This window comes from Paroedura picta, chromosome 9, assembly GCF_049243985.1.
Source record: "Paroedura picta isolate Pp20150507F chromosome 9, Ppicta_v3.0, whole genome shotgun sequence".
NCBI classification, from domain to species: domain Eukaryota; kingdom Metazoa; phylum Chordata; class Lepidosauria; order Squamata; family Gekkonidae; genus Paroedura; species Paroedura picta.
Window position 1 is genome coordinate 1,447,501 of NC_135377.1, and position 22,367 is coordinate 1,469,867.

Consider the following 22,367-nt stretch of genomic DNA (forward strand, 5'->3'; position numbering starts at 1 on the left):
TGAAAAGCGGGATATTAAACGCAACTCTTCTTCCTCTCTTAACCTTATGCCCCTCATGACCAGAAAGGATCTTTAGCGTGAGGAGTTTCCCATGGTGCCGGCCGTGTCTTGAGGCTGGCTCCTGAGAAGCTGGCAGAGTGGGTTTCCGCCTCTCGGGTACCTCTCCTCAACCCCAGTCTGCTGCAGGGGTCCTCCGTGTGCATGCTCTGGGCCCCCTCTTCCAGCTCAGGCTCCCCCTCCCTTTTTTCCCACCTCCAGACGATCGCTACATCCACCCCCTGCAGGAGGCCTTTTCCATCCAGCTGATTTCCCCCGTGAGCTGGGAGACCATCCCCAACACCAGGTGAGGAGCACGGGAGGGGCTGGGCACAGGGCAGCCTAATCCCGTCTCCTCACTGGGAGTGGCTAGCACGGGGCAAGGTTCCTGGGGGGGGGGGGGCAACCAGGGGGGCTCCCTGCACTGGGGCTACTGGGCAGGGCAGAGAGTGTCTCAGGGAGCCTCGTAGAGGGCTGGGGGGGGGGGAGTTCTCTCTGCTGCAGCTGAAGGGGAGAGCCAGCCCAGCACTTCATGTGGCACGGCCAGACTCTGCAAGACAGCAGTGAGTGATCAGTGTCCGGGGAACTGGGCCAGGAAACCTCCCGCATTCTTCTCCTGTTGTGCTGCTTGCATTTAGAGCAGCCTTTCCCCTACTGTGGAGAAACCCCTGAAACATTCTGCAGGCTTCGAGAAACCCCAGAAGTGGTGTGATCGTGCAGAAGATGGTTGGGAAGCAGAGCTGTATAGATGCCCACTTGGGGTCCCTCCCCTCCCGGTGTATCACTGGCCACTTCAGGAGGGGGGGGAGTGAGTCCACATGACCATATATGACTTCCTGCCTTAATAGACTTCTACATTCAAAATTAATTAACTTCCTGCATTCTGCAGGGGGTTGGACCAGATGACCCAACTCTATGATTCTATGAAGTCCCACCCCTTTGGGAAACCCTTCCAGGGCCGTCAAGAAACCCTGGTTGAGAAAGCCTACTTAGAGGCCGGGGTAGCTTAGAAAATTTGGGCATGAGATGTGAGCCAGGAAGCTGTGGGTTCAGATCTCAGCTCAGCCACAAGCACACTAGAGGTGGTACTCAGACTCAGCCCCATGCTGCAGGTGGGAACCCACGCTGTCCTACTTTGCAGGGCTCTTGGGTAGGCGTAGATGAAGCACTTTGAACATTCTGTGTGCTAAATATTAGTTTTCATTCATCACCTGTTGGGAGGCATAATCTGCATTTTGGCCTTGGTGCTCAATGTGCTGTTTGATCAAAAGCCTTAAAACACAAAGCAAAGGATCTCCCCAGCTGGCTTCTCTCCCCCTGCAGGATTGACCTGGAGGAGTGGGAGCACGTCACCTGCATGAAGACGGTATCCCTGAAGAGTGAGGAGACGGTGTCGGGGCTGAAGGGCTACATTGCCGTGGGCACCTGCCTCATGCAGGGGGAGGAGGTCACCTGCCGGGGCCGGGTGAGTCAAGCCAGGGGCTGGTGGGCCAGGAGGCAGAGGGTGAGTCCCTGCTCTGCTTAGGGACTTCACAGCCATTAGGCCGCTGTCATCTTTGTAAGAGCCCCGTGAGATATGCCAAGGAAGTCTGGGGGGGGGGGGGATGTACTTTTCCTGACCACTTTTCTGCAGTAGGGCCTGGGGGACAGCTTGCTCTGTTCTCTTGCTCTCTGGACGTTTTCCACCCACCTGCCCTCAGTCTGCCTTCTGGCGGAGGCCTCGGTGTTCTGCCTGGCTTCCTTGAGGCACCTGGACACACACACACAAAAGCTTATCCCTTGAATGCAACATTGTTGGCCTTAAAGGCCCCTGGACTCCAACGTTGCCAGCACAGCCCCCTGAGCCCCCTGAGCCTCTTTGCCAGTCGAAGGTTCCATAGGATGCCTCTCCCCCCTCCCCCCCCCTTGCAGATCCTGATCATGGACATCATCGAGGTGGTTCCAGAGCCCGGGCAGCCGCTCACCAAGAACAAGTTCAAGGTCCTGTATGAGAAGGAGCAGAAGGGCCCCGTGACGGCCCTCTGCCACTGCAACGGCTACCTGGTGTCAGCCATCGGCCAGAAGGTGAGCCCTGCAGGCTGCCCCTCTTGGAGGGCTTATTCAGGGTCACCATCCTGGTGCCCTTCTCAGTCCGGGCGGTTTCTTTCGCCCCTTCAGGATCCCGTTGCTGGCCGCAGAATACTCCGTTGGGTGGCCACTGAATGCTGTGCTGGAGCATTCTTCTGGAGGGCTTCTGTGCTCCCTTGTGTGCCTAGAGGCCTCACGGATTGAGGGAGAGTTGCTTGCGCTTCTGTGCTGGGGGGTCCTGAGCAGCTGCTCAGACTTTTGGGAGACAAATCCGGGCCAGGAAGATGTGGGGAGGGTTTAGCTTGACGGGATCCAGGCAGTGGTTTTTAGCCTTTAACATCTTAGAGAGCAATGTCTGAGTCCTGTTTGAGCACCTTTAGGCTTCTAGAATCCCAGAGCGGGAAGGGGCCATGCAGGCCATCCCACTCCCTGCTCAGTGCAGGATCAGCCTCAAGCATCCAGGAGAAGGATCTGTCCAGCCGCTGCTTGAAGACAGCCAACAAGGTTTAATTCTGATTATAAGCTTTAGTGTGCATGCAAAGTTTGTACGCACACAAATGCTTATGCCCAGAATGTAACTTTGTTGGTCTTAAAGGTGCTTCAGACCAGCATGGCTACCCGCCTGAATCTCTTATGTCCCTCCAGCCACACTGAGACACAGAAGGACCATTTCCCCCCAGAAGGACCTTTCCGTGTTGCACGCCTAAAAGCAATCATAATTCCATTAATAGTTGAACACAGTAACTGTAAAAACACGTAATGAATGAAAAATTGCCCTAGGGAGAGCAAATTTCTTGGGATTCTTATGAGAGTGCTGCCTTCCACCTCCTGGGCTTCTGTGCCCCACTGATGGGAGATGTGCCACCGGCTGAGAATTGTGGCTACTCTGGAGAGCATCTAGAAGTGGGAGCTGAGATGCAGAGTGGGGGCTGGAGTCCACGACCCTCCCCAAAGCATTGAGTGTTACGATAGACAAGTGAGATGGGGCAAGAGCTCCACACAGCACAGTTGTGGGGTGACAGAGAAGAGATGGGTGGGGGGGGGGCTGTCAGAGGGTAGAGGGGCCTGTGGGGGCTTCTCCCCTCCTGACCTCGTCCTCCGTGTCTCCTTGCTGCCGCTGCTGCAGATCTTCCTGTGGAGCCTGAAGGACAACGACCTGACGGGCATGGCCTTCATCGACACGCAGCTCTACATCCACCAGATGATCAGCGTCAAGAACTTCATCCTGGCTGCTGACGTGATGAAGAGCATCTCGCTGCTTCGCTACCAGGAGGAGAGCAAGACTCTGTCTCTCGTCAGCCGGGTGCGCAGCGGGGAGCGGGGCGTGGGGGTGGCGGGACGCCTCCCTGACCTGCCTGCCCCCAGTGTCCTCACCGGACCCCCATGTTTCTCTTGCCCCTCCAGGACGCCAAGCCCCTGGAGGTGTACAGCGTGGACTTCATGGTGGACAGTGCCCAGCTGGGCTTCCTGGGTGCGTAGCGGAGGCTTGGTCTTGCCCAGGATGTGGGGGTGGTGGGAGAACAGCGGCTGCCGCTGTGCAAGGAAACCCGTCCCGATTGAAAGAGCGCCCCAGTCGCTCCACAGGCGACCTCCCATTATGGCATGGAGCCCAGGCCATTCACTGGGGGCGGCTGCTTTGAGTGGCCCGAAATCCCCAATGAGGGAGAAGTGGAACCCGCTCGGGACCCCTATGGGGGACGCCGGCCCCATGGCCTAGACAGGATTGCACACGAGTCAGTCAGGAGGTGCTGCCTGCGCTATGCTCAGGTGACGCCGGGGAGCTGTGGCTGAACTTGGCTGTTCTCTCTTCCAGTGTCCGACAGGGACAGGAACCTCCTCGTCTACATGTACCTGCCCGAAGGTGAGAGCAAAGCAAGCGGCAGTCAGTGTGTGTGTGGGGGGGGGGGGCAGACTTGGTTCCCATCTTGGTTGTGGGTGGATTTGGGGCCGTTTGCTCGTCTCAGGCCTTGCTGCCAGCACTGTCCGGCTCTGCTTCCTCCTGCTCTGGACGGGGAAAGAAGGTGGTGGTGGTGGTGGTGGTGGGGGGGGGGGGGTTTCCCAGAGTTCCTGGCAGCCAGGGCATGAAGCAGCAGGGTCCTCTTTGGACCTCCACCCCAGGGCTGGACGTGCTCTGGCCGTGCCCCTCACCCCCCCTCTCTCTCTGTCTAGCTAAAGAAAGCTTCGGGGGCATGCGGCTCCTTCGCAGAGCTGACTTCCACGTCGGGGCCCATGTCAACGCCTTCTGGCGGACGCCGTGCCGCGGAGCCATGGAAGGTCCCACCAAGAAGTCCATCGCGTGGGAGAACAAGCACATCACCTGGTTTGGTGAGTGGGGCAGAGGTGGTGCAGTTTGCCCCTCCCGATGGAGTTCAAAATGCACATTTAGTATGCAAAATCAATAAATAAACCAGTGCTTCAAATTCTCTCCCAAATCTAGACCCCCATGTTTGTAAGTAACACTTAGCTGCTCTTAATCTTTGAGCAGCAGCCTCCTGGGCAGAGCAGGTTCGGCCTTTGTTTCCGGTCCACAGCTGTGCACATCCTGATTGGCCCGTGGACCGGAAACGAAGGCTAGACCAGCCCCCAGTGAACCTGGCAGTCTGGTGCAGTCACCCCCAGTCTGCCCCTGACCACCACCGGGAGAGGAGGTCGGTGTGGCTGGGGGGGGGGGGGACCTTGGAGAGGCTGCGGCAGGCCTTTTTGGGGCGGGGGGGGTACTGGTGGGAAGGCTGCCGGGGGGGGCAGGCGGGAGGAAAGGGGATGCTAGCAACGGGCTTTAAATCTAGTATATATATAAACATAAATCTGGTATTAATGGCTACTGCCTAAAAGGGAGGGTGGGAGAACCATGCTGGGAAGTGCATTTGGGTCCCTGAATCAACAGACCTTAAAGATTTGTCCCCCACCCGGCACAGACTGGGAAGCGGGGGAGATGTGAGGGGTCCCAAGAGACCATGGCGGCGGGTCGTGGGGGAACCATCCCTGACGGGGAGGCCTCTCTCTCTGCAGCCACCCTTGACGGCGGGATTGGGCTGCTGCTGCCCATGCAAGAGAAGACCTACCGGCGCCTGCTGATGCTGCAGAACGCCCTGACCACCATGCTGCCCCATCATGCTGGACTCAACCCTCGTGCCTTCAGGTGTGCCGCTCTGGGCTGCTTGGAGGAAGGGGGAGGGGGAACATGGGCTAAGGAGGCCAAAGCCCGGACACTGGGGTGGAGCTCCTTCTCCCTTCCCGGGGCCATCTGGTGCTGCGTGTGCATTTCTGTCTCCTCCACTTGGAACGGCACAGTGATCCTCGTGGAGTACAGCCAGGGAGGGTGGAGGGGAGAGCCAGCTTGGGGGTGGCTTCTAATCTGGCAAGCCAGTTTGATTCCCCACTCCTCCTCCACGTGCAGCTAGCTGGATGACCCTGGGCTTGTCACAGCACTGCTAGAGCTGTTCTGACTGAGCAGTTCTGTCAGAGCTCTCAGCCCCACCTCCCTCGCAAGGGTGTCTGTTGTGGGGAGAGAAAGGGAAGGCAATTGGAAGACATTTTGAGACTCCTCCTGGTAGAGAAAAGAGGGGTATAAAAACCAACTCTTCTTCTGGCCGGTGGGAACAAAGCCACCCCCTCCTGCTGTTACGTGGGGTCCCGTCCAGGGGCCTTGTGATCCCTCCCCCTGCTCTTGCAACAGGGCTCCGATCTCTTCTGCAGTTCCCTCCAGCAGGCTCAGTGGGACTAAGAGGCCACACGGGGGGGGGGGGGGGATGCTCTTTTGAATGCCGCCCCTCCCCCAACGCTGCCTTCTTCCGCCCTGATGAGGAGGGCGATGGGCTGGGCCGCTCAGGTCCTTTTGGATCAGGCCCTTCCCATCATGCCCTTTCTGCCCCCTCCGCCGCAGGATGCTGCACATGGACCGGCGCATCCTGCAGAACGCTGTGCGTAACGTCTTGGATGGGGAGCTGCTCAACCGCTACCTCTACCTCAGCACCATGGAGCGCAGCGAGCTGGCCAAGAAGATCGGCACCACGCCAGACATCGTGAGTAGGGGGCTGGAGGGGGGGCAAGGCTAGCAAGCAGGGAGCTCCCTGCTAGGTCTTATTGCCCACTGTGGGCCCCTCTTGACTCCGCAGAGGGCTTCAAAGTCCCTGTGCCCCAAGGTGTGGGAGTGAGTGCTAAGGCCCCCTGGCTGCTTCAGTGGGGGCAGTGGCTGAGAGTGGAGGCTTCTAATCTGGCAAACCGGGATGCAGTCAGCTGGGTGACCTTGGGCCATGCACAGTTCTCTTAGGTCTGTTCTCAGAGCAGTTCTCTCAGAGCTCTCTCAGGCTCACTATCTTCCTCCCAGGGTTTCTGTTGTGGGGAGAAGGCGATTGTAAACCGCTTTGAGACCCCTTTTTTTTGGGGGGGGAACCTGGGATTCCCAACCCCATGTGTGATTCTGGATACAGTGGCAGTTCAGCCAGGAGATAACTCTGAAAGCTGACCTTAAGTCGGCTGGGTGGGCTGGAGGGAAGGAGCACACACCGTCCTGTGGCTTAAAGCAATGGACTGCAGCAAGCAGCCAGATGCTTTGGAGGGGAAGGCTGGTGAGACCCCACCCCAGGGGGCAGTGATAACCCCCCCCCCCCCCCGCAGTGGAGGGCAGGGCAGGGCTGAGCTGCTTCCCTGTGTCCTGGAGCAGAAGTCTGGTCCCACTCCTTGCCAGGGGTTCTGCCCGGCTTTCTAAGGAGTCTGCTTCTCCCCCTCCCCTCTGCAGATCCTGGAAGACTTGCTGGAGATTGATCGCGTCACGGCTCATTTCTAGGGGGGCACCAGGGCAGGCCCCCGACCAGGCCTGGCTCATCTCAACCCCCCCCCCCCGCCATGAGATGTAAATTCTTCCCGGCTCGGATATCTTTGTCCTTTACGTGCACGCGTGTTTTGTACAAAACAGAGAAGTATTTGTAAAGAAATGTCAAAACTCATTTGTGGAACTGGCTGCTTGTTTCTGGAACTGGGCAAGAACGGCCTTGAGATGTCCCTGGGCGGGGCGGCTATTATGGGATTCCATCCGGCAGCGGCTCTTTCAAGGGGGCGAGAGGGGCTCGGCTTCAACCAGTGGCAGGAAGGAGGGACACAAATTTTTGGGTGGGGGGGGGATCTTGAGAAGGAAGCAGGACTGGGGCTCAGCAGCCTCGCCAGCTTGCCCTCAAGGCCTCTCCTGTTTCCTGCTGCGGCAGCTCCTGACTCATGCGCCCCTCTCCTGGCACGGGGAAGGGCCCCCAGGGAGGGGGGTGTGCAGAAGACCTTCAGCTCTCTCAACAGCAGCCGCCATGGGAACACTCAGAGCAGGCAGAGTCAGAGCTACGAGGATTTTAATTTTCACAGTACAAGGTCCTTCTGCCGATCCCAACTGCGAAGCCTCCCCCCCCCAGCCCGTCCTGCCTGGGGGGCTCCGACCCAGGCGACCCTCCCCCCTGGCCTAGGCCTGCAGGTACTCGTAGATCTGCACCTGCTCCTCTGTCTCTTCCAGGACACCGGCGAAAACCAGGAAGTGCAGGAGTGAGGTAGTCAGCCTCATGGAGGCTATCTGGAGCCTGGAAGGAGGAGAGAGGACGGATGGGCCAAGCAAGGGGGCTTTGCAGACCTCCCTCCTCCCCCCAAACGCTGGGCTTGCTCTCTTCTGGAAGGGGAGCAGCCCCCCCAACCCCACCCCCACCCCCACCAAAGCCCCTCGGTGGTGGAGGAAAGTGCTGTCCAGGGGTGGCTGGCCCTTGCCTGCCTCTGCCCAGCGGCCATTCCGCTCCCTTGCTGGTCTCCCAACCGTGCTTAGCTTCCAGGATCCGGCCATCCTGGTCAAGGTGGGGCAAGACGGTGCAGCGCCCCGGGCCTCCTTGGGGGTCTCCCCTCCGGATACTGACCAGGGCTGACCCTGCTGAGCTCCCGTAACGGAGCCAGCTTGGGCCATCCCAGTTCGGCCGCCCAAAGCTTACCTGAGTACAAACTCAAACTTGAGGCTTGCCCAGACAGTGCGGATCCAGCGGACGAGGAAGAGGCTACTCAGGCCAAGCCGTCTCTGGGCGATGGTCCGGCTCCAGCTCCTCACCGCACTGGGGGGGGAGGAGGGGAGATCCCAGGCTGAGCACCACTGGTCACCAGGGGCCTTGGCCGCTGCAGCCCTTTCCTGGCCCGGCCCTGCGCTCCACCCTCCTTCAACGGGGATTGCCTGTTTTAAACGAAGGTACCCGAAACTGCCTTCTGCCAGGTCAAACCAGTGGCCCCTTGCGGGGCATTTGGGCTGCGCTCAGGCAAGAGATTTTCACATCACCCGCTGCCGGATCATTGGCGGGGACTGACCCAGGGACCGCCAGCGTGACCAGCAGACAGCCTTGCCCCTGAGCCACGGCCCTCCCTCACGGTCCCTCGCTGGGCTGTTCTCTCTCGGGTGGCAAACGGCACCACGGCACTGTCCTGTCAAAGGGACCCGCTGCGTTCCCTGGGAACCAGGGCTGGAAGAGCTGCCTCCTCCTGCGGCCACGGCTGGAGCACGTCCCAGAAGGACAAGAAGGTGCGTGCTGGTCCCGTCTCTCCCTCGGCCGGAGCAGGCCAGGGGCAAGGAGGACGTGCTGCCGGCCTGGTGCAGACCGGGACTGCTAAGAGAACCACGAGGGTCGGTCTGAAGCGGCAGAACAAAGTCTTATTCAAGGTATGAATGTGCTTTTGTGCTTTTAACGTTCAAACCTCGTTGGCCTTAGGAGGTGCCCCCGGACTCAAACTCTGTTCTGTGGAGTCGCCCAGGAGCCAGGAAGGGTTCAGAGGGCAACAGAACAACCGGCTTCGAGTCCGGTGGCACCGAGGGAGCAGCAGGGTTTGGGGGGGCAGGTGTGTGCGGGAGGCGGAGCTCTCTCTGCCAGAAACCCCGGGCGTCTCGTCTGGGACTCCAGGAGCCAAGCAAGCGGCAGGCCACTGTCCGTTGAGGGCAGAGCTTCCACTCGGCAAGGCAGCCTTGGTCTCACCTTGAGCTTTGTAGGCTCCCTCGAGGAAGCGAGCCAAGCCCTACAGCAGCCTCTCTCAACTTTTTACTGTCGAGAAACCCCAGAAGTGGCGCCATCGTGCAGAATGCGGTTGGGAAGCCGAGCTGTGCACACGCCCTCCCGGGCCCCTCCCCTCCCCACCCCCCCAGGCCCATCATTGGCCATTACGGGGAGGGGTGGGTGGGTTGACATGACCCTCGCTTGATAAAGGTTTAAGAAAATGTAAAAGTCTATTTACCAGTTGGCTCACTCCCAGCCATTTGGGGCAGGCTGCCCTGCGGCCTCTCCCTCTGCTGCCGGTCCTCCCCCCGCCAGCCCTCTGCCTTTTGGGGCCTTTTGGGGCCCACCTTTTGGCCATGATGTAGTAGCGATCCACAGGGGTCCCCAGGGCCACGTTGATGCCCCGGACGGTGTTGATGTTGCGGAAGACGAGCAGCATGGAGCGCGGGAGGTCCTTCAGCACCTGCATGATGGCGTCAAACCGGTTCTTGGCCATCTCCTGCATGTAGGTGGTCTCTTCCCGCGTCAGCACGTTGGACGTGGCCAGCTGGGCCATGTGGATGGGCCGCTGCAGCAGGATCTCGCAGAACAGGAAGTAGTCCTCGGCTAGGGGGGAAGGAGTTGGGGGAGTGGGGAGACGCGGGGGGCTGCCCCTCTCCCTCCCCAGGGCAACCTCAGGCAGGGGCCCCCAACCTTTCCATCTGGCCCGCCTGGCAGGAAGAGAGGGCAGCCTCATGGTGGCATCTGGTGGCACCCGGAGGGTGTGAGATACCTGCCCCCTCCTTCCACGTCCACTGCTGAGGGGGCTAAATTGGATAGGGAGGGCAGGACAATGCGTATCTCACCAAACTAGCTCACCAGAGATGGCAGGATAATGCAGCAAATAACCGTGGGTGGGTGGGGATGGAAGCCCCTTTCCTGCAGTTCCTCTTTGTCTCCTCTGGGTTGTGGAGGGGGGGGCAATGGTTTAACGCCTCCCCTTCCCCCAGCACCCGAATCCTCATCCCACTCTCACCCCATCTCCTGTCCACTCCTAACTTGGAGGCTGGGGAGCAACTGGGGCTCTCCGGGGTCTGCAGGAGCCCCCAGAAATGTCGACCGGCAGATGGGTTCAGCCCCTGGCCTTGTCTCCCGGCCACACCAGCTTTCCAGGGGCCCTGGTGTCACTTTTAAAAGCACAATTAATGCACCTGCCCGGTGTGTGGCCAGGGCTCCTGAGCTCTCTCGCCAGCAGATGCGGGTCTTTGGTCCTTCTCCTGCCCTGGGTGGCCTTGCAGATGGCTGCAGGAGGCAGGACAGCCCCACGAAGCGCAGCAGCAGAGGGAGCAGAAGCCGAGAGCTCCAAAGGAGCTGCCCAAGAGGCGAGGGACCCCCTGCTCAGGGCCACGGCTGGAGGAGTTACCCCTCTGCCTTCCCGCCTCCCTGCTCAATATTCCAGTTGCTCTTACGGTTTTTGTTCCGTGTGTCTTAGCTTTGGTTGTCATGGATTTAATGCTGTGCATTTCTGCAAGACCAGCATGGCTTTTTGCAAGTGGTTTTCTTAGCTGCTGACCGCCTTGGTGGCCCACACTGGGGCTTACATTTTGTGAATGACAGTAAGGGTCTGTAAAACCCAGCAGCCCAGCTGGAGGGGAGACGCCGCAGCAGCACGGCTGGTTTTTACATGCCACTTTTCTGTGCCAGAAGGAGTCTCCAAGCGGCTGATAGTTGCCTGCCCTTCCTCTCCCTGCAACAGCCATCCTGCGATGAAGGTGGGGCTGAGAAAGCTCTGAGAGAACTGCTCTCTGAGCAGCTCTAAGATGACTGTGACTAGTCCAAGGTCCCCCAGCCAGCCGGGCTCACCTTTCACGCCCAGCTGTTTGGAGTAGGTCCGCATGGCTGGGTCGTCCCGCAAGATGGTGGCACGCCAGAGCTTGCACAGCGCTTCACGGTCTCTGCCGGAGCCACGAGAAGAACGAGAGATGCAGCAGAGGGGCCTCGGGGGCAGGGGGGGCTGGGCCTGGCCCTGCCGTGTGCATCCCGGCCACCCGCTTGGTGGTGGTTACCTTTCGTGGAGAAACTCATAGAGGCCGTGGTCGAGGAGGATGAGCTGGGCCTTCCCGTCCGTGCCCTTCCGCACCAGAACTGCACGGGAGAAAGGGGGCGGGCAGCGGGTGAGGAAGGCTCTCCTCTAGTGCACCTTCTCCCTCCCTGCAAGCTGCACGAAGAGGAGAGTCCGGCTACCCGAAGCCTCCCGTCCAGTTCCTCAATGGGCAGAGCACCACAGGGCTGCGGGGCCTCTCCCCTCCGTTCTCTAGGACCCCTTCTCACCTTCTTCAGCTGCTAGAGTGCTAGCCCCCCCCCCCACAGGCCCATGCTCCCCCCCAGGACACTGCTGGCCACTGTCAGGTGATGAGACGGGTCATCGTCCTTCACGGGACAGCTCTCAGCTCAACAGGGACTGCTTGAGAGGACATCTGGTTGCCTCCACTTTGGGGGGCCCCCCTCGTACCATTGCCCGGGTGAGGGTCTGCGTGGATGAAGCCCGTGTAGAAGATCTGCTCTGCAAACGTCTGGATCAGCTTGGCTGCTGCCTGCAGACGGACAGAGAGAGAGAGAGAGAGAGAGACCCAGGTGGGCCACAGGGGCCAGGGGGCTCCTGGTGCTCAGACGGTGGGGAAACCAGAGCCCAGATGCCTCCCTCAGAAAGAAGTGAGGTGGGCAAGTCCTCGCCCCACACCACCGAAGGATGACCAGGAGGGATTGCTTTACAGCTAAGGTGGCAACCCTATAACTGCAGCACAGGAAGGATGCCGGCTGTTCAACCCACATGCCTCCTGGGGGCAGAATCAACTCCACGGTTCTCTGTCCTTTCCCTTGGCTGGTCTGTAATGCTCTGTCCGTTTCCCTCCCCCCAAACTCACATCCTTGGTGTGCAGGCCTTGCCTCTGGATCCCTTCCACATCGTTGATCTTGCAGCCTTCGTAGAAATCAGCAGTCAGGACCCTCTGGAAGGAAGGAAGGAAGGAAGGAAGAGGTAGGGGAGAAGGCGGAGGCCGGCCAGCCCCAGAACCAGCACCCCTACCTCTCCCACTTGCTCCTTTTAACCTTCCCCTGGAGGCACGGACTCAAGGAATTGCTGATCGCCACTGTGGGATGGCAGGAGAATTTCCTCCGGGCCAGGCTGGATTCTGGAGAATTTGGGTAGGGGGAATCACTGGGGCCTGGAATTGGGGTCACCGTGGGTAAGCAGGTAGTTTGGAATTTCTTGCATTCTGCAGGGGGGGGTTGGACTAGATGACCCTGGAGGCCCCTTCCAACTCTACAATTCTGGAGCCAAGGGGGTCCTTCGACACAGACCTCCCAACCTCACTTGTTACGAGGGCAAGATCAGACGCAAGCCTGCCTTGTCTGCATCAAGGGATTCATTATCAGCACACAGTGCTGTTATTAATGCTAATTAGATCTGTACCTGTTAGCGTGCATTGGTTTAATTAGCTTAGACTAAGAACTGTTTAGGGGAAACGGCATCTGCTCCGCTTTCCCCATCTGTCAGGGCCCGGCAGCTCCAGGGCTGAGGCGTGGGCTTCCTGAGGCTTGCCAGGGTGGGTGTGTCCTCCTGCCAATATCGAGAGCGCCCAGGGCTCTGCTTGGCTCTCCTGTGGCCTGCCAGCCTCGTTCTGCAGGGCCGCTACCTCCCATTTCTACGAAAGGAGCAGCTCAGGCCTCTGCCTAGAGGCTTCCTGGGACTCCTTGTGGCTGGGGGAACTCCCATGGGCGCCCTGTGCCACTTGGCTCGGAAGCCCACGAGTGCCTTTCAGAGGCCGCCTGGAGGAGGTCTGCGAAGGCAGCAGCAGTCCCAGAGAAAGAATCTGGCCCCCTTGACTCTCGAGCGCAAGAAGCATCTTCCAGGTGGCTCCTGAGTTAGGACCGAGGCTGCCCAACTCTGTGTCCTGTGCCCTCTCCCCCAGAGGGAGGCCGAGTCTTGCAGGCCGAGAGAGTAACGCATGCCGAGGTCACTGTTTCTCTGGCCGCCTGCCGGGAGGGCTGGCTTCGGCTTGAAGCAGCAGGAGGGCCCCGGCTCACTGTCACCTCTGCGGGAGTCTCGGTTTTAACCCTTGAAACAACAAGTAATTTGTGGCATCCAGCCTGGTGAAGAAGGCTCATGACCCTGGACGCCTTTGGGGAGGGCGGCATACAAATAAATAAATAACAGGTATTGCGTGGATGGAGGGGAGGGGATCTTTTTCAATGTTTAAAGGGGGCAGAGAGCAAGACTCCACCCACCACTGCCAGCACCCTCGGGGCAGGCGGCAATGACTTCCCCTCCCTCCCCTCCCCCCCCCCTTCTGGCCCTCACCTTACTGCTCTTGTCCCGGTGCACCTGAGGAACCACCACAAAGTGGAAATGCTCCAGTTCGCGGGCGCAGCGCTCGCCGTTGTGCGCCTCATTCTCAAAGTCCAGCTCCTGGGCCAGGGTCCCCTTCATGTCCTGCGGAGGGACCACGCGGGGGTGGGATAGAGGCCGGGGCTTCCCCAGCCGCAAGGAGCCTGGAGCACCAGCGGCAGGGTCAGAGGACACCATGCGCAAATCATGGCCTGGCCATCACCTCTGCACCACTGGCCAGACCCCCTTGGGGGACCCTTTTGGCCGGCCCTCAGCGGGACACCGACGGATGCAAGGATGCCCAGGGGAGTGTTGCCCCCCCCAACCCCGTGTGATGAAGAAGAAGAAGAGCTGGCTTTTCACCCCCTGCTTCTCTCTCCCTGAAGGAGTCCCAAAGATGCGTACCACTGCCTCTCTTCCTCTCTCCACAACAGGCACCCTGGGAGGGAGGTGGGGCTGAGAGGACTGGGTGGGGGGCCCAACAGGCCACCCTCCTCCCCCCCCCCAAAGCCAGAAGATGGCACCGCCCTCCCCAATACAGCATGGGACCTCAGGCACCCAGCTACTGCTCCTGGTTCTTGCTATTTGGGGGTGTCGGCTCAGACGTCAGCCCAAACCCCCCCCTTCCCTCCTAAGACTCCTGCCCCTCTCCTTCCCTCTCTGCAAACAATGCACAGAAATAAACCCTTGGAAAGCTAACATGGGTGGGCACAGAATCTCTCTTCTGGAACTGGGGCGACATGGTAGCCGTGAGGGTCTGTAAAACTGGCCTCCAAACAGTGGGCTGGATTCCGCATCCCACCCCACCCCAGGTGAAACCACAGCTGGGCCGCCTCCTACTGGTACCTTCAAGACCCAACTGAAGCCAAAACTGGGGTGCATCAGCTCGACAATCCGCAGCAGGAGCTCCAGCGTCCAGATGTCGCCATTGAAGCGGTCTCTCAGGTCGATGTACTGGACCTGCAGAGGGAGAGGAGCATGGGAAGGGGAGGGGGCTTCTCCTGCGGGGCCCCCAGCCTCAGGATGCCGTCAGATCGCGCAGCATCTCCTCCTCACCTTCACGGCCACGGGGGTGCCGTCATGCAGCCGGGCTCGGTGCACCTGGGCCAGACTGGCGGCGGCCATCGGCTGGTAGTCAAACTCCAGGAAGAGCTGGTCGGGCCGGGCGTTGAAGTCCTCCAAGAAGAGCTCGTCCACCTGCGGTGGCAGCAAAAACGCCCACGGAAGGAGCCCCGAGAGACAGTTTTTAGAAGCCTTTTCATAAGACTCCTTCTCATTAAAACAAGCTGTTTCTACTTCGACGCAAAATGAAAACCAGAGAAGAACTTTTCAAAGGAGGGCCGTGTTTTCTTTCTTTGTTATTCTCCTCCACAGACACCTGTCCCTTCCCTTCCCTTCTGGGCAGGCCTTGCTGGCCTCTCTGCTGCTCCTGGACTGGAAGCTCTTTCACGTCGTCATCCATATTGTCCAGATATATCAGAATGCAATGCCCAACTCCCCATGCAGCACCCAGAAAACCTCTCCTACAGCCACAATCTAGCTCTTGAGCTCCGAGGGCCTCTGGTTTTAGGACAGATTCCCTCTTTGGCCTGGTTTCCACCTGCAGGCACCTTGGGAATTCTGACGCCGGGGGAGGGGAAACCACCAAACATTGGGGAAGGAGGTCACATATAAATCCAGCAGTATATAATGCTAACATTTCCAGCAAAAGCGAGAGAGAGCACGGTGGGTGGAGGTGTATGTCCCAGCAGGAAAGAGCCGGAGTCCAGGAGCCCCTGCAAGACGAATGGGATTTGGGGCCAGGGAAGAGCTTTTGGGAGTCCCAGCTCACGCCTTCAGCTCCTCCCCAGTCTCAAGATCTGTTGGTCTTCATGGTGCTCCTGGACGCAGGCTCTTTTCTTCTGTTCAGCAGGAGGCCTTTTCATCTGCACGGCCAGTTGGAAGCTCTGCTGGGCCACAGCCATGGCGCTGATGGGCACAATGCTGTGTAAACCTGACAGGTGACACAGAGAAATGCAAGCAGGAGGATCAAAGGACCAGGAAGGCGCCACCCGCTAGATAGTTATGCAGAATTCTAATGTGATTGGCTTCTGGCCATTTCCTGCCCCGCGTTGCGGGTGTAGTGCAGTCCGGTCTGCCAAATCTTCTGCGGGCACAAGAACCTCCGTCCCTTCTCCACGCCCCACCCCAGCCCCTCTGGCTCACCTCCTGGTAGCCGCGCTTGAGCGCCCTGTCCTCCAGCACCCGCAGGGTGTTGATGTACTCGGGGGGCAGGAGGTGGTTGAAGGCGCACAGGCCCTGGCCCAGCTTCACGTAGAGACCCCCGTTCTGGATGGCGCCGTAGACGATGGTGTCGGCCGCCCGCTGGTGGCACTTGGACACAATCTCCTTAAACTCCAGGCTGTTCTGACGACAGGGAAGAGGGCGGGAGGGGCAGGCCGTGAGCTCCCGCCCAGCAAGCAGAGCTTAGGGTGGTCTGCCCCCACACCCCGCAGCTCCCACCCCATCCGAACCAGGCTCCTGATGCCCTAGCTCTCAGCAGGCGGGGCTGATCAGTGGGGAGCAGCTGGACTTACATTCCCCCTACCCACCTCGGCTCAATCGTTGAGAAATTGTTCTGCCGCCTCTCCAGGGGACCTGCATTACTTCCTGCACAGCCAGAGGGACCCAAGCCCCCCACACCACCGAGGGGCTCTGGTGCCCAGCCGAGGATCAACCCTTCCCCCAATGGAGTGTCCCATACCTAGGGTCCCTCGTCCCACCTGCGCACACCTTCATGGCTGCTGGGGTTGCATCCCCCCTGAAGGCGGGGCTGGAAGGTGCTGTCACATCAGACACCGTGGGATTTGCAGAGGTAGATGGCCACTGCCTGCCTCTGCATGGCCACCCTGCACTTCCTTGGTGGTCTCCTGTCCAAATACTGGCCAGGACTGATCCTGCCTAGCTTGCCCCATCCGATGAACCTGTGCTGCCCAGAGCCCACTGGGTGGGGTCACCAAAGAAGCCTCCCCCACCCCCTCCTGTCCAGGACCCAGGAATCCTTCTGAGTCCCCAGAGGCCTGTCCCTCGACAGCCCGTTGAGTTGGAGGACCCCAAGTTGCCCAGGAAAGCCGCCCAACCTGTAGATGGCATACCTCAGCCAGACCCCTCAGCAAGACATGGTCTGTCCACCAGTAATCCAGGGAGATCTTCATTCCCAGCCCCACGGACCTGGGGGAGAGCAGGGAGACCCTTTACAGACTCAGGTGCCCCTCCTTCGGCACCCGCTCCCTCCTGCCAGTCTGCCCACTCAGGCCCCTGCTGGTGGGCCCAAAGGGCAGGATGCCAAGGGAAGAAGAAGAGTTGGTTCTTATATGCCGCTTTTCCCTACCCGAAGGAGGCTCAAAGTGGGTTTCATTTGCCTTCCCTTCCTCTCCCCACAACAGACACCCTGTGAGGTGGGTGAGGCTGAGACAGCCCTGATATCATTGCCCGGTCAGAACAGTTTTATCAGTGCCGGGGACTGACCGTGGGACCGTCTGCCTGCCACACAAAGGCTCTTTCACTGAGCCACGCCTGGGGTTTGGGGATCCCACTCCCAGCCTGCAGCCCCACCCGCCCCTCCTGCCTCTGCACTTCCGGAGGCCTCGGAGCCCGTGCCCACCTGGCAAAGCGCCCCATGCCGTCCACCAGCAGCCGCATCTTCCGGCGTTCCCGCTTCTCCGCTCGGGCGTACCAGACCCCGCCTGCCAGCGGGACCCCCAGGGCCACCCCCAGGAAGATCCTTTTCAGCAGTCCCCTCCGGGGTGTGGAGCTGGGAAGAGATTGGGGAAGAGGTCAGCGCTGAAAAGAAAGAGCCGTGCCAATGTTTGGGGGCGAGGAGGTGCTCTGCCTGGGTCAGGGCCCGGGGATCCCAGGTGCACAAGCGCTTTGCCTGTAGCACCAGGGCCAGCCGGTGGAAATCCCCAGAGCCCCTCTCTGCCAAAGAAAAGCTCCTTCGGCTAGCCTGAAAACGGAACGTGTGGCAGCGTGTCAAAGGCGGCAGGTGTCCAGGTGCTCAAGGCCTGCAGCTCTGTCCCCCTCCCTTCCAGGAGACCATCCATCAAGGGTATCCCAGGGGTGGTCAAACCAGAGGGCCAAGGACTACAATTCCCATGAGCCCATAGGGGTCCCTGGCCCTCTGGAGAAGTACGGTTTGTCCGCCCCTGGCTTAGACCAACTCCAAGGCCTCTTGCTCATTCAAGCTGGGGCCGTCGTGCCCCCTCTTCCCCCTCTGGTCTTAAGAGCAGGTGCACCGGCCCTCATTGGGCGAGGTCAGAGAGCAGGAGGGACGCCCGGTGCGGAGCGTCCAGAGAAAAGCAAGTGAAAATGGAGCGGCCCAAATGCACAGTTATCGGGCCCGGGAAGAACACCCCCCCCCTCCCCCTCCCCAGCATCATGGACAGAGCAGCCGGGCCGCCCCCCTCCCACTGCCCCATACCTGGAGGGCTGAGCTCCCGAGCGAGGCCTGCAGGGGGGGGCCGGCCACAGCCAGGGGTCCTTCTTGCATCGCAGCAGAAGCCGATGGAAGCGGCAGATCTGGGCCTGCTGAGAGGGCACACAAAGCACTGGGTGAACGGCAGCAACACGGAGGGACTCGGCTGAAGGAGCAGCTCCCTGGCCGACTGGGGGGACGCAGGGGGAGCTCACTGGCGCAAGATGCCCCTTACCTTCCGGGACATTTGGGCGCCCTCCAGCTTCCTCCCCTCCGTGGCTTTCAATACAGAGAAGTGGAAGTTCTTCATGCTCCCCTGACGGGCATGCGTCTGCAGTCCACTTCACACTACGCTTGAGCTCCTTCTGGTGCTTCCACACTCCTGCGGCCCCCCTTGACTGCACTGGCCCAGTCTGAAGAAGGGAGCCCTGACTCCGGAAAGCTCCTCCCTGCCTCAAACGGCATCACCCTTAAAGAGCTCCTGGCCTCCAGTTCTTTCCTGCTGCTCCGGACAGTCTCCCAGGGCCGCCCACCCATCTTGGTCTATCAGCAGAAGGGAGCCTGACACATGGAAGCTCCTCCCAGCCACAAACGGGGCGAGTCTTGAAGGGGCCCCTGGACTTTGGCTCTGGTCTATTGCTTGACTGAGGGTGTGGTCTGTACTGCTGTGGGCATCTTATGGCAACCTGGGCCCTGTTTGCGCCATTTCTGCAGCACTCGGTGTGTGGTGCCAATTCTTATGCTGGCCGTCCGTCCCTTCCGGGAGCTCCAGGCTCCCGACACCCTGCTGCACTGGTTACTGCACACCCCCTCTTGCTGCCTGCCCTCACTCACTGGGTCTCCTCCGCCTCGAGTCCCTTGGCAGAAGGAGGGCTGGGAAAGCAAGAAATGACCCTAGACAGGACACGGCTCCGTCATCTCGGAGGGCAACCGCGTTGGTCTGCAGCAGAACAGTGGGGTTCAGGTCCAGGAGCACCTTCAACACCACAGAGATTTGGGGGGTCTGAAGCAGCAGAGCCCAGTTTGACTCCAGGTGCACCTTTCAGACCAAGTAACTTTCGTTTAAGGTGTAGGCGTTTGTGTGCCTTTATAACTTGAATAAAACTGTGTTGGTCCCGCCCCTGTTTCTGCATCCTCAATCACCTGCCTAGAGTTTCTGCCCTCCTGGGGGGTTTCAATGCCTCTGGCCCCAACCCAAGCATAAGGTGTTCCCAGCCCCAGGATGCTGGCAGGCGGAGCTAGAGCACACCTTGTCCTTAAATCAGCACACCTGAGTCAGATTATCAGAAGAAGAGTTTGTTCTTATATGCTGCTTTTCTCTCCTCCCCTTTCCTCTCCTCACAACAGACACCCCGTGAGGGAGGGGAGGCTGAGAGAGCCCTGATATTACTGAAGAAGAAGAAGAGTTGGTTCTTAGATGCTGCTTTTCTCTACCCGAAGGAGTCTCAAAGCGGCTTACAGTCGCCTTCCCTTTCCTCTCCCCACAACAGACACCCTGATATTCCTGCTCGGTCAGAACAGCTTTATCAGTGTTGTGAGCACCCAGGTCACCCAGGTGGCTGCATGTGGAGGAGGAGCAGGGAATCAAATCCAGCTCACCAGATTATAAATCCATGCTCCTAACCACTACACCAAGATCACCCAGCTGGAGGAGTGGGGAATCAAACCCAGCTCGCCACGACACCAAGCTGGCTCAGTCCACCCAGGCTGTCACAGCTTGCTCAGACTGACAGCGGATCACCCGGGCCTCAGGTGGAGAAAGGCCTTTCCCGTCCCCTGCTGCCTGGGCCTTCTAACGAACCCAGGACCTTCCACGTGTAAAGCAGAGGTTCACCCGCTGGGCCACAGCTTCTCCCACCAGCTTCTGGGGGAAACCCAGCGGGGTCTGCCCCACCAGCTCTGGCCCCTGCCAAGGGCTCTGGGGGTTGCCACCTGGGTGGAATTGTGGAAGTGCTCTTTCTCTGCCTCAGCCGCGCCAGCCAGCCAGCGCCCGGATGCCCCAGCTCCGTCTGGGAGAGGCCTTGGCCTCTTGTTCCCAGCAGGCGGAAGCTGCCAAGGTCCCTGGGCACTTTATCACGCAGGACAGCTCGAGGCAGGAGGACGGCTGGCCCGCCTGCCCAAAAGGGAGGTCATCTTGCAAAGTCCTCAAGATCTATCGACACATGGCCCCAACCCCGCCAAGCCTCTCCTCAAGGGAAGGCACAGCCTGGGAGCACAGGCACCCCCAGCCGGATCGGAGTCCTGGGTGTCATCCACGGAAAAGGTGTCCTGGGCAGGACTGCTCATCCGAGCGACAACCTTCAAAGTCAGGGGGGTCCATAATCCCCAGCCTGGCATTTGATGCCACCCATGGGTGGCAACTAAGAGTGCCTGGGCCTCCAGGCACACCAGCCAGGAAGGCCTCCCCCAGCAGCAGGCTAAACGGATTGCCCTGCCTTGCCCCTATGGGCTCCACCAGACGGACCCCTGGCCCCTGGGGACTGGGAAGCGTAAGGGTGTTGGGGCCACCCCTCCCCGCCACGGCTGTGTTCCAAAACAGGCCGCTTATGAGGCAGGAAGGGGGTGTCTCTGTCCCAAAGCCAGGAGGGAGCCTCGCACTCACGGTCCTCCAGGAGTTGGCCACGCGGAGGGGGCCACGCGATCGCCCAGGCAAAGGCAGGAGCAGCTTACTTGCATGTGGAGGCCTGGCACGCTCCGTCAGTCGCATGGGGAGGATCGGAACCCAGCCCCTGCCCTCCTGCGCCTGGAGGGAGCTCTGAGGCCCACGGCAGGACCCCTCGCCCTCCCCCCACGGAGACAACGGGGCCTCTACGGGGAGTCAGGAACCAGCCTCTGTGCCGCTGGTCTCCCCCCAGGCAGAGGCCGGGCATCTGGAGGGCTCTCCTGACTCTCCCCGAGGGCTGCTGTCCTTTCCCGGCCCTTTGCCCAGGGATTCTGCGGGCGGAAGGGCCTCGTTGAGCAAGTGTGAAAGTTATTTCTCTCGATTCGAGTGGGAAGCAAGAGAACCAAGTTCGAGTCTGGCAGCACCTTCAGGGCCCACACGGAAGGGTTCCTTCCGGAATGCAATTTGGAACAAGAGTTGTCTTTTATACCCCGCTTTTCATTACCCGATGCAGCCTCAGTGCGGCTGACCATCGCCTTCCCGTCCCCACAGCAGAAGCCCGGGGAGGGAGGTGGGGCTGCGAGAGCTCCGAGAGAACAGGGCTATCAGGGGTTCGACTGGCCCCGGGTCAGGCAGCCGGCGGCAAGCAAAGGCTCTCCCGACTGGAAGCCGCCGCTCTCGGCTGCGCTTCCGCGCTCCCTACCTGCCTGGCCCAGCGCAGCGACGTCCTTCCCGGCAAAGGGCACCGGAGGAACCACTGGAGCGCGGGGCACCCAGAGGCTGTGCATTCGGACCCCGCCCGCCGCCGCGGAGCCTTTTCCTTCAGCGGAGCGCCTCGCGGAGGGGGCGAGTTCGAGTCCCGCGGAGCCTCCGGGAACCCGGCCGGGGGAGGCTGGCGAGTGGCTCCTGCAGGAGGCGCAGGACTCGCACTGGGCGCGCAGGGCTGGCAAGGCCGCCTCCCTCGGGAGACCCCCCTCCCCGGGCATGGGGCGCGGAGGCAGGCAGCCCTCTTTGCGACCCCCGCCCACCCTGCAAGGGAGACCTCCCTGCACCCCACCCCCGGACTCCGGCTCTCCCGACCACGCTGCCCCCAACAGCCCCCCTGCCAGGTAGGCCGGGTGGGAGCTTCGCGTGGCGCTTCCCACGTGCAGCCCAGCTCCGAGTCGGGCCCCCCCGTGACCTTGGCCGGCGAGGGTTGGGAGGGAGGGAGGGGGACAGTCCGCTCACCGTCCGGCGCAGCTCCATGACTTTGCTCTGCTCCGGACGGACTGCAGCCTGACCGCGGCCCGCGCCACCCGCCTCGCAGCGCCTGGATTGGGCCGCCGCCCCGCAGGGCCCGCCCCTCACGCCACCGACCGCGCCAGCCCCGCCCCTCCGCAAGCCCATTGGCCCGCGCCTCCCCTGGCCACGCCCTGTCGGCGGGCCTGTCGGCGGGGCGGGCCTTCGCTCCCGCCGAAGCCCCGCCCACTGGCTGGTGACGCCACCGACCAGGCTTCCTCGCCCCGCCCATGGAGTTTCGGCTGGGACGCGTGTCGCGCTGGGCACGTTCACACGGCCTGGGTGTTCCGGCTCTTCTCTTCCGGGAGGCCGCGGGGTCGCCTTTCCCCCCGGATGGGGGTCGCGGCGGCTTCATCCTCCCTTTTGGTCCGTCTTCTCCAGGTCGGGGGGGGGGACTGGGCTGCTCCTCCCGGGGCTGCCCCCGACCCCCCCCCGCTGGGCATGGCGAAAAGCCCCCCCAGGTTGCCTCTGGCTCCACCCCCTTTATGGGGGGGGCTGAGACCCGGCTGGGTTGGGCACCCCTGCCCTGCCGCTCCCCCCCACCCCCCGCCCGCCCCATCCTTTGCGCAG

General features: G+C 60.8%; 2 protein-coding genes across 5 annotated transcripts in view; one reads left to right on the forward strand and one right to left on the reverse strand.

The window, feature by feature from the left end:
- The window catches only part of CPSF1 (cleavage and polyadenylation specific factor 1), a 33,692-nt gene extending 26,643 nt beyond the window's left edge, over positions 1–7,049 (forward strand). Inside the window, exons 29-38 of the mRNA XM_077351291.1 lie at positions 259–343; positions 1,360–1,501; positions 1,948–2,100; positions 3,230–3,406; positions 3,508–3,574; positions 3,917–3,964; positions 4,273–4,428; positions 5,113–5,242; positions 5,987–6,125; positions 6,842–7,049. Coding sequence (XP_077207406.1) covers positions 259–343; positions 1,360–1,501; positions 1,948–2,100; positions 3,230–3,406; positions 3,508–3,574; positions 3,917–3,964; positions 4,273–4,428; positions 5,113–5,242; positions 5,987–6,125; positions 6,842–6,889 — 1,145 coding nt within the window. The 3' untranslated portion in view covers positions 6,890–7,049. The remainder of the gene's footprint in view (positions 1–258; positions 344–1,359; positions 1,502–1,947; positions 2,101–3,229; positions 3,407–3,507; positions 3,575–3,916; positions 3,965–4,272; positions 4,429–5,112; positions 5,243–5,986; positions 6,126–6,841) is intronic.
- A 373-nt stretch (positions 7,050–7,422) lies between these two features.
- On the reverse strand, positions 7,423–21,860 carry ADCK5 (aarF domain containing kinase 5). 4 transcript variants are annotated; one of them, XM_077351296.1, is made up of 15 exons: positions 21,747–21,860; positions 17,924–18,027; positions 17,108–17,257; positions 16,599–16,674; positions 15,670–15,870; positions 14,521–14,661; positions 14,311–14,424; positions 13,438–13,569; positions 12,002–12,085; positions 11,590–11,671; positions 11,144–11,222; positions 10,941–11,032; positions 9,446–9,704; positions 8,058–8,174; positions 7,423–7,661 (listed from the first exon to the last, which is right to left on the reverse strand). In XM_077351296.1, the coding sequence occupies exons 1-15, from the start codon at positions 21,762–21,764 to the stop codon at positions 7,547–7,549; spliced, it is 1,764 nt and encodes a 587-aa protein (XP_077207411.1). In that variant the 5' UTR covers positions 21,765–21,860; the 3' UTR covers positions 7,423–7,546. The 4 variants fall into 4 exon arrangements, with proteins under 4 accessions (XP_077207411.1, XP_077207410.1, XP_077207409.1 ...); XM_077351295.1 differs by having other exon boundaries at positions 17,924–18,030; positions 21,747–21,853; XM_077351294.1 differs by lacking the exon at positions 21,747–21,860 and adding an exon at positions 18,153–18,652.
- Between the last annotated feature and the right edge of the window lie 507 nt (positions 21,861–22,367).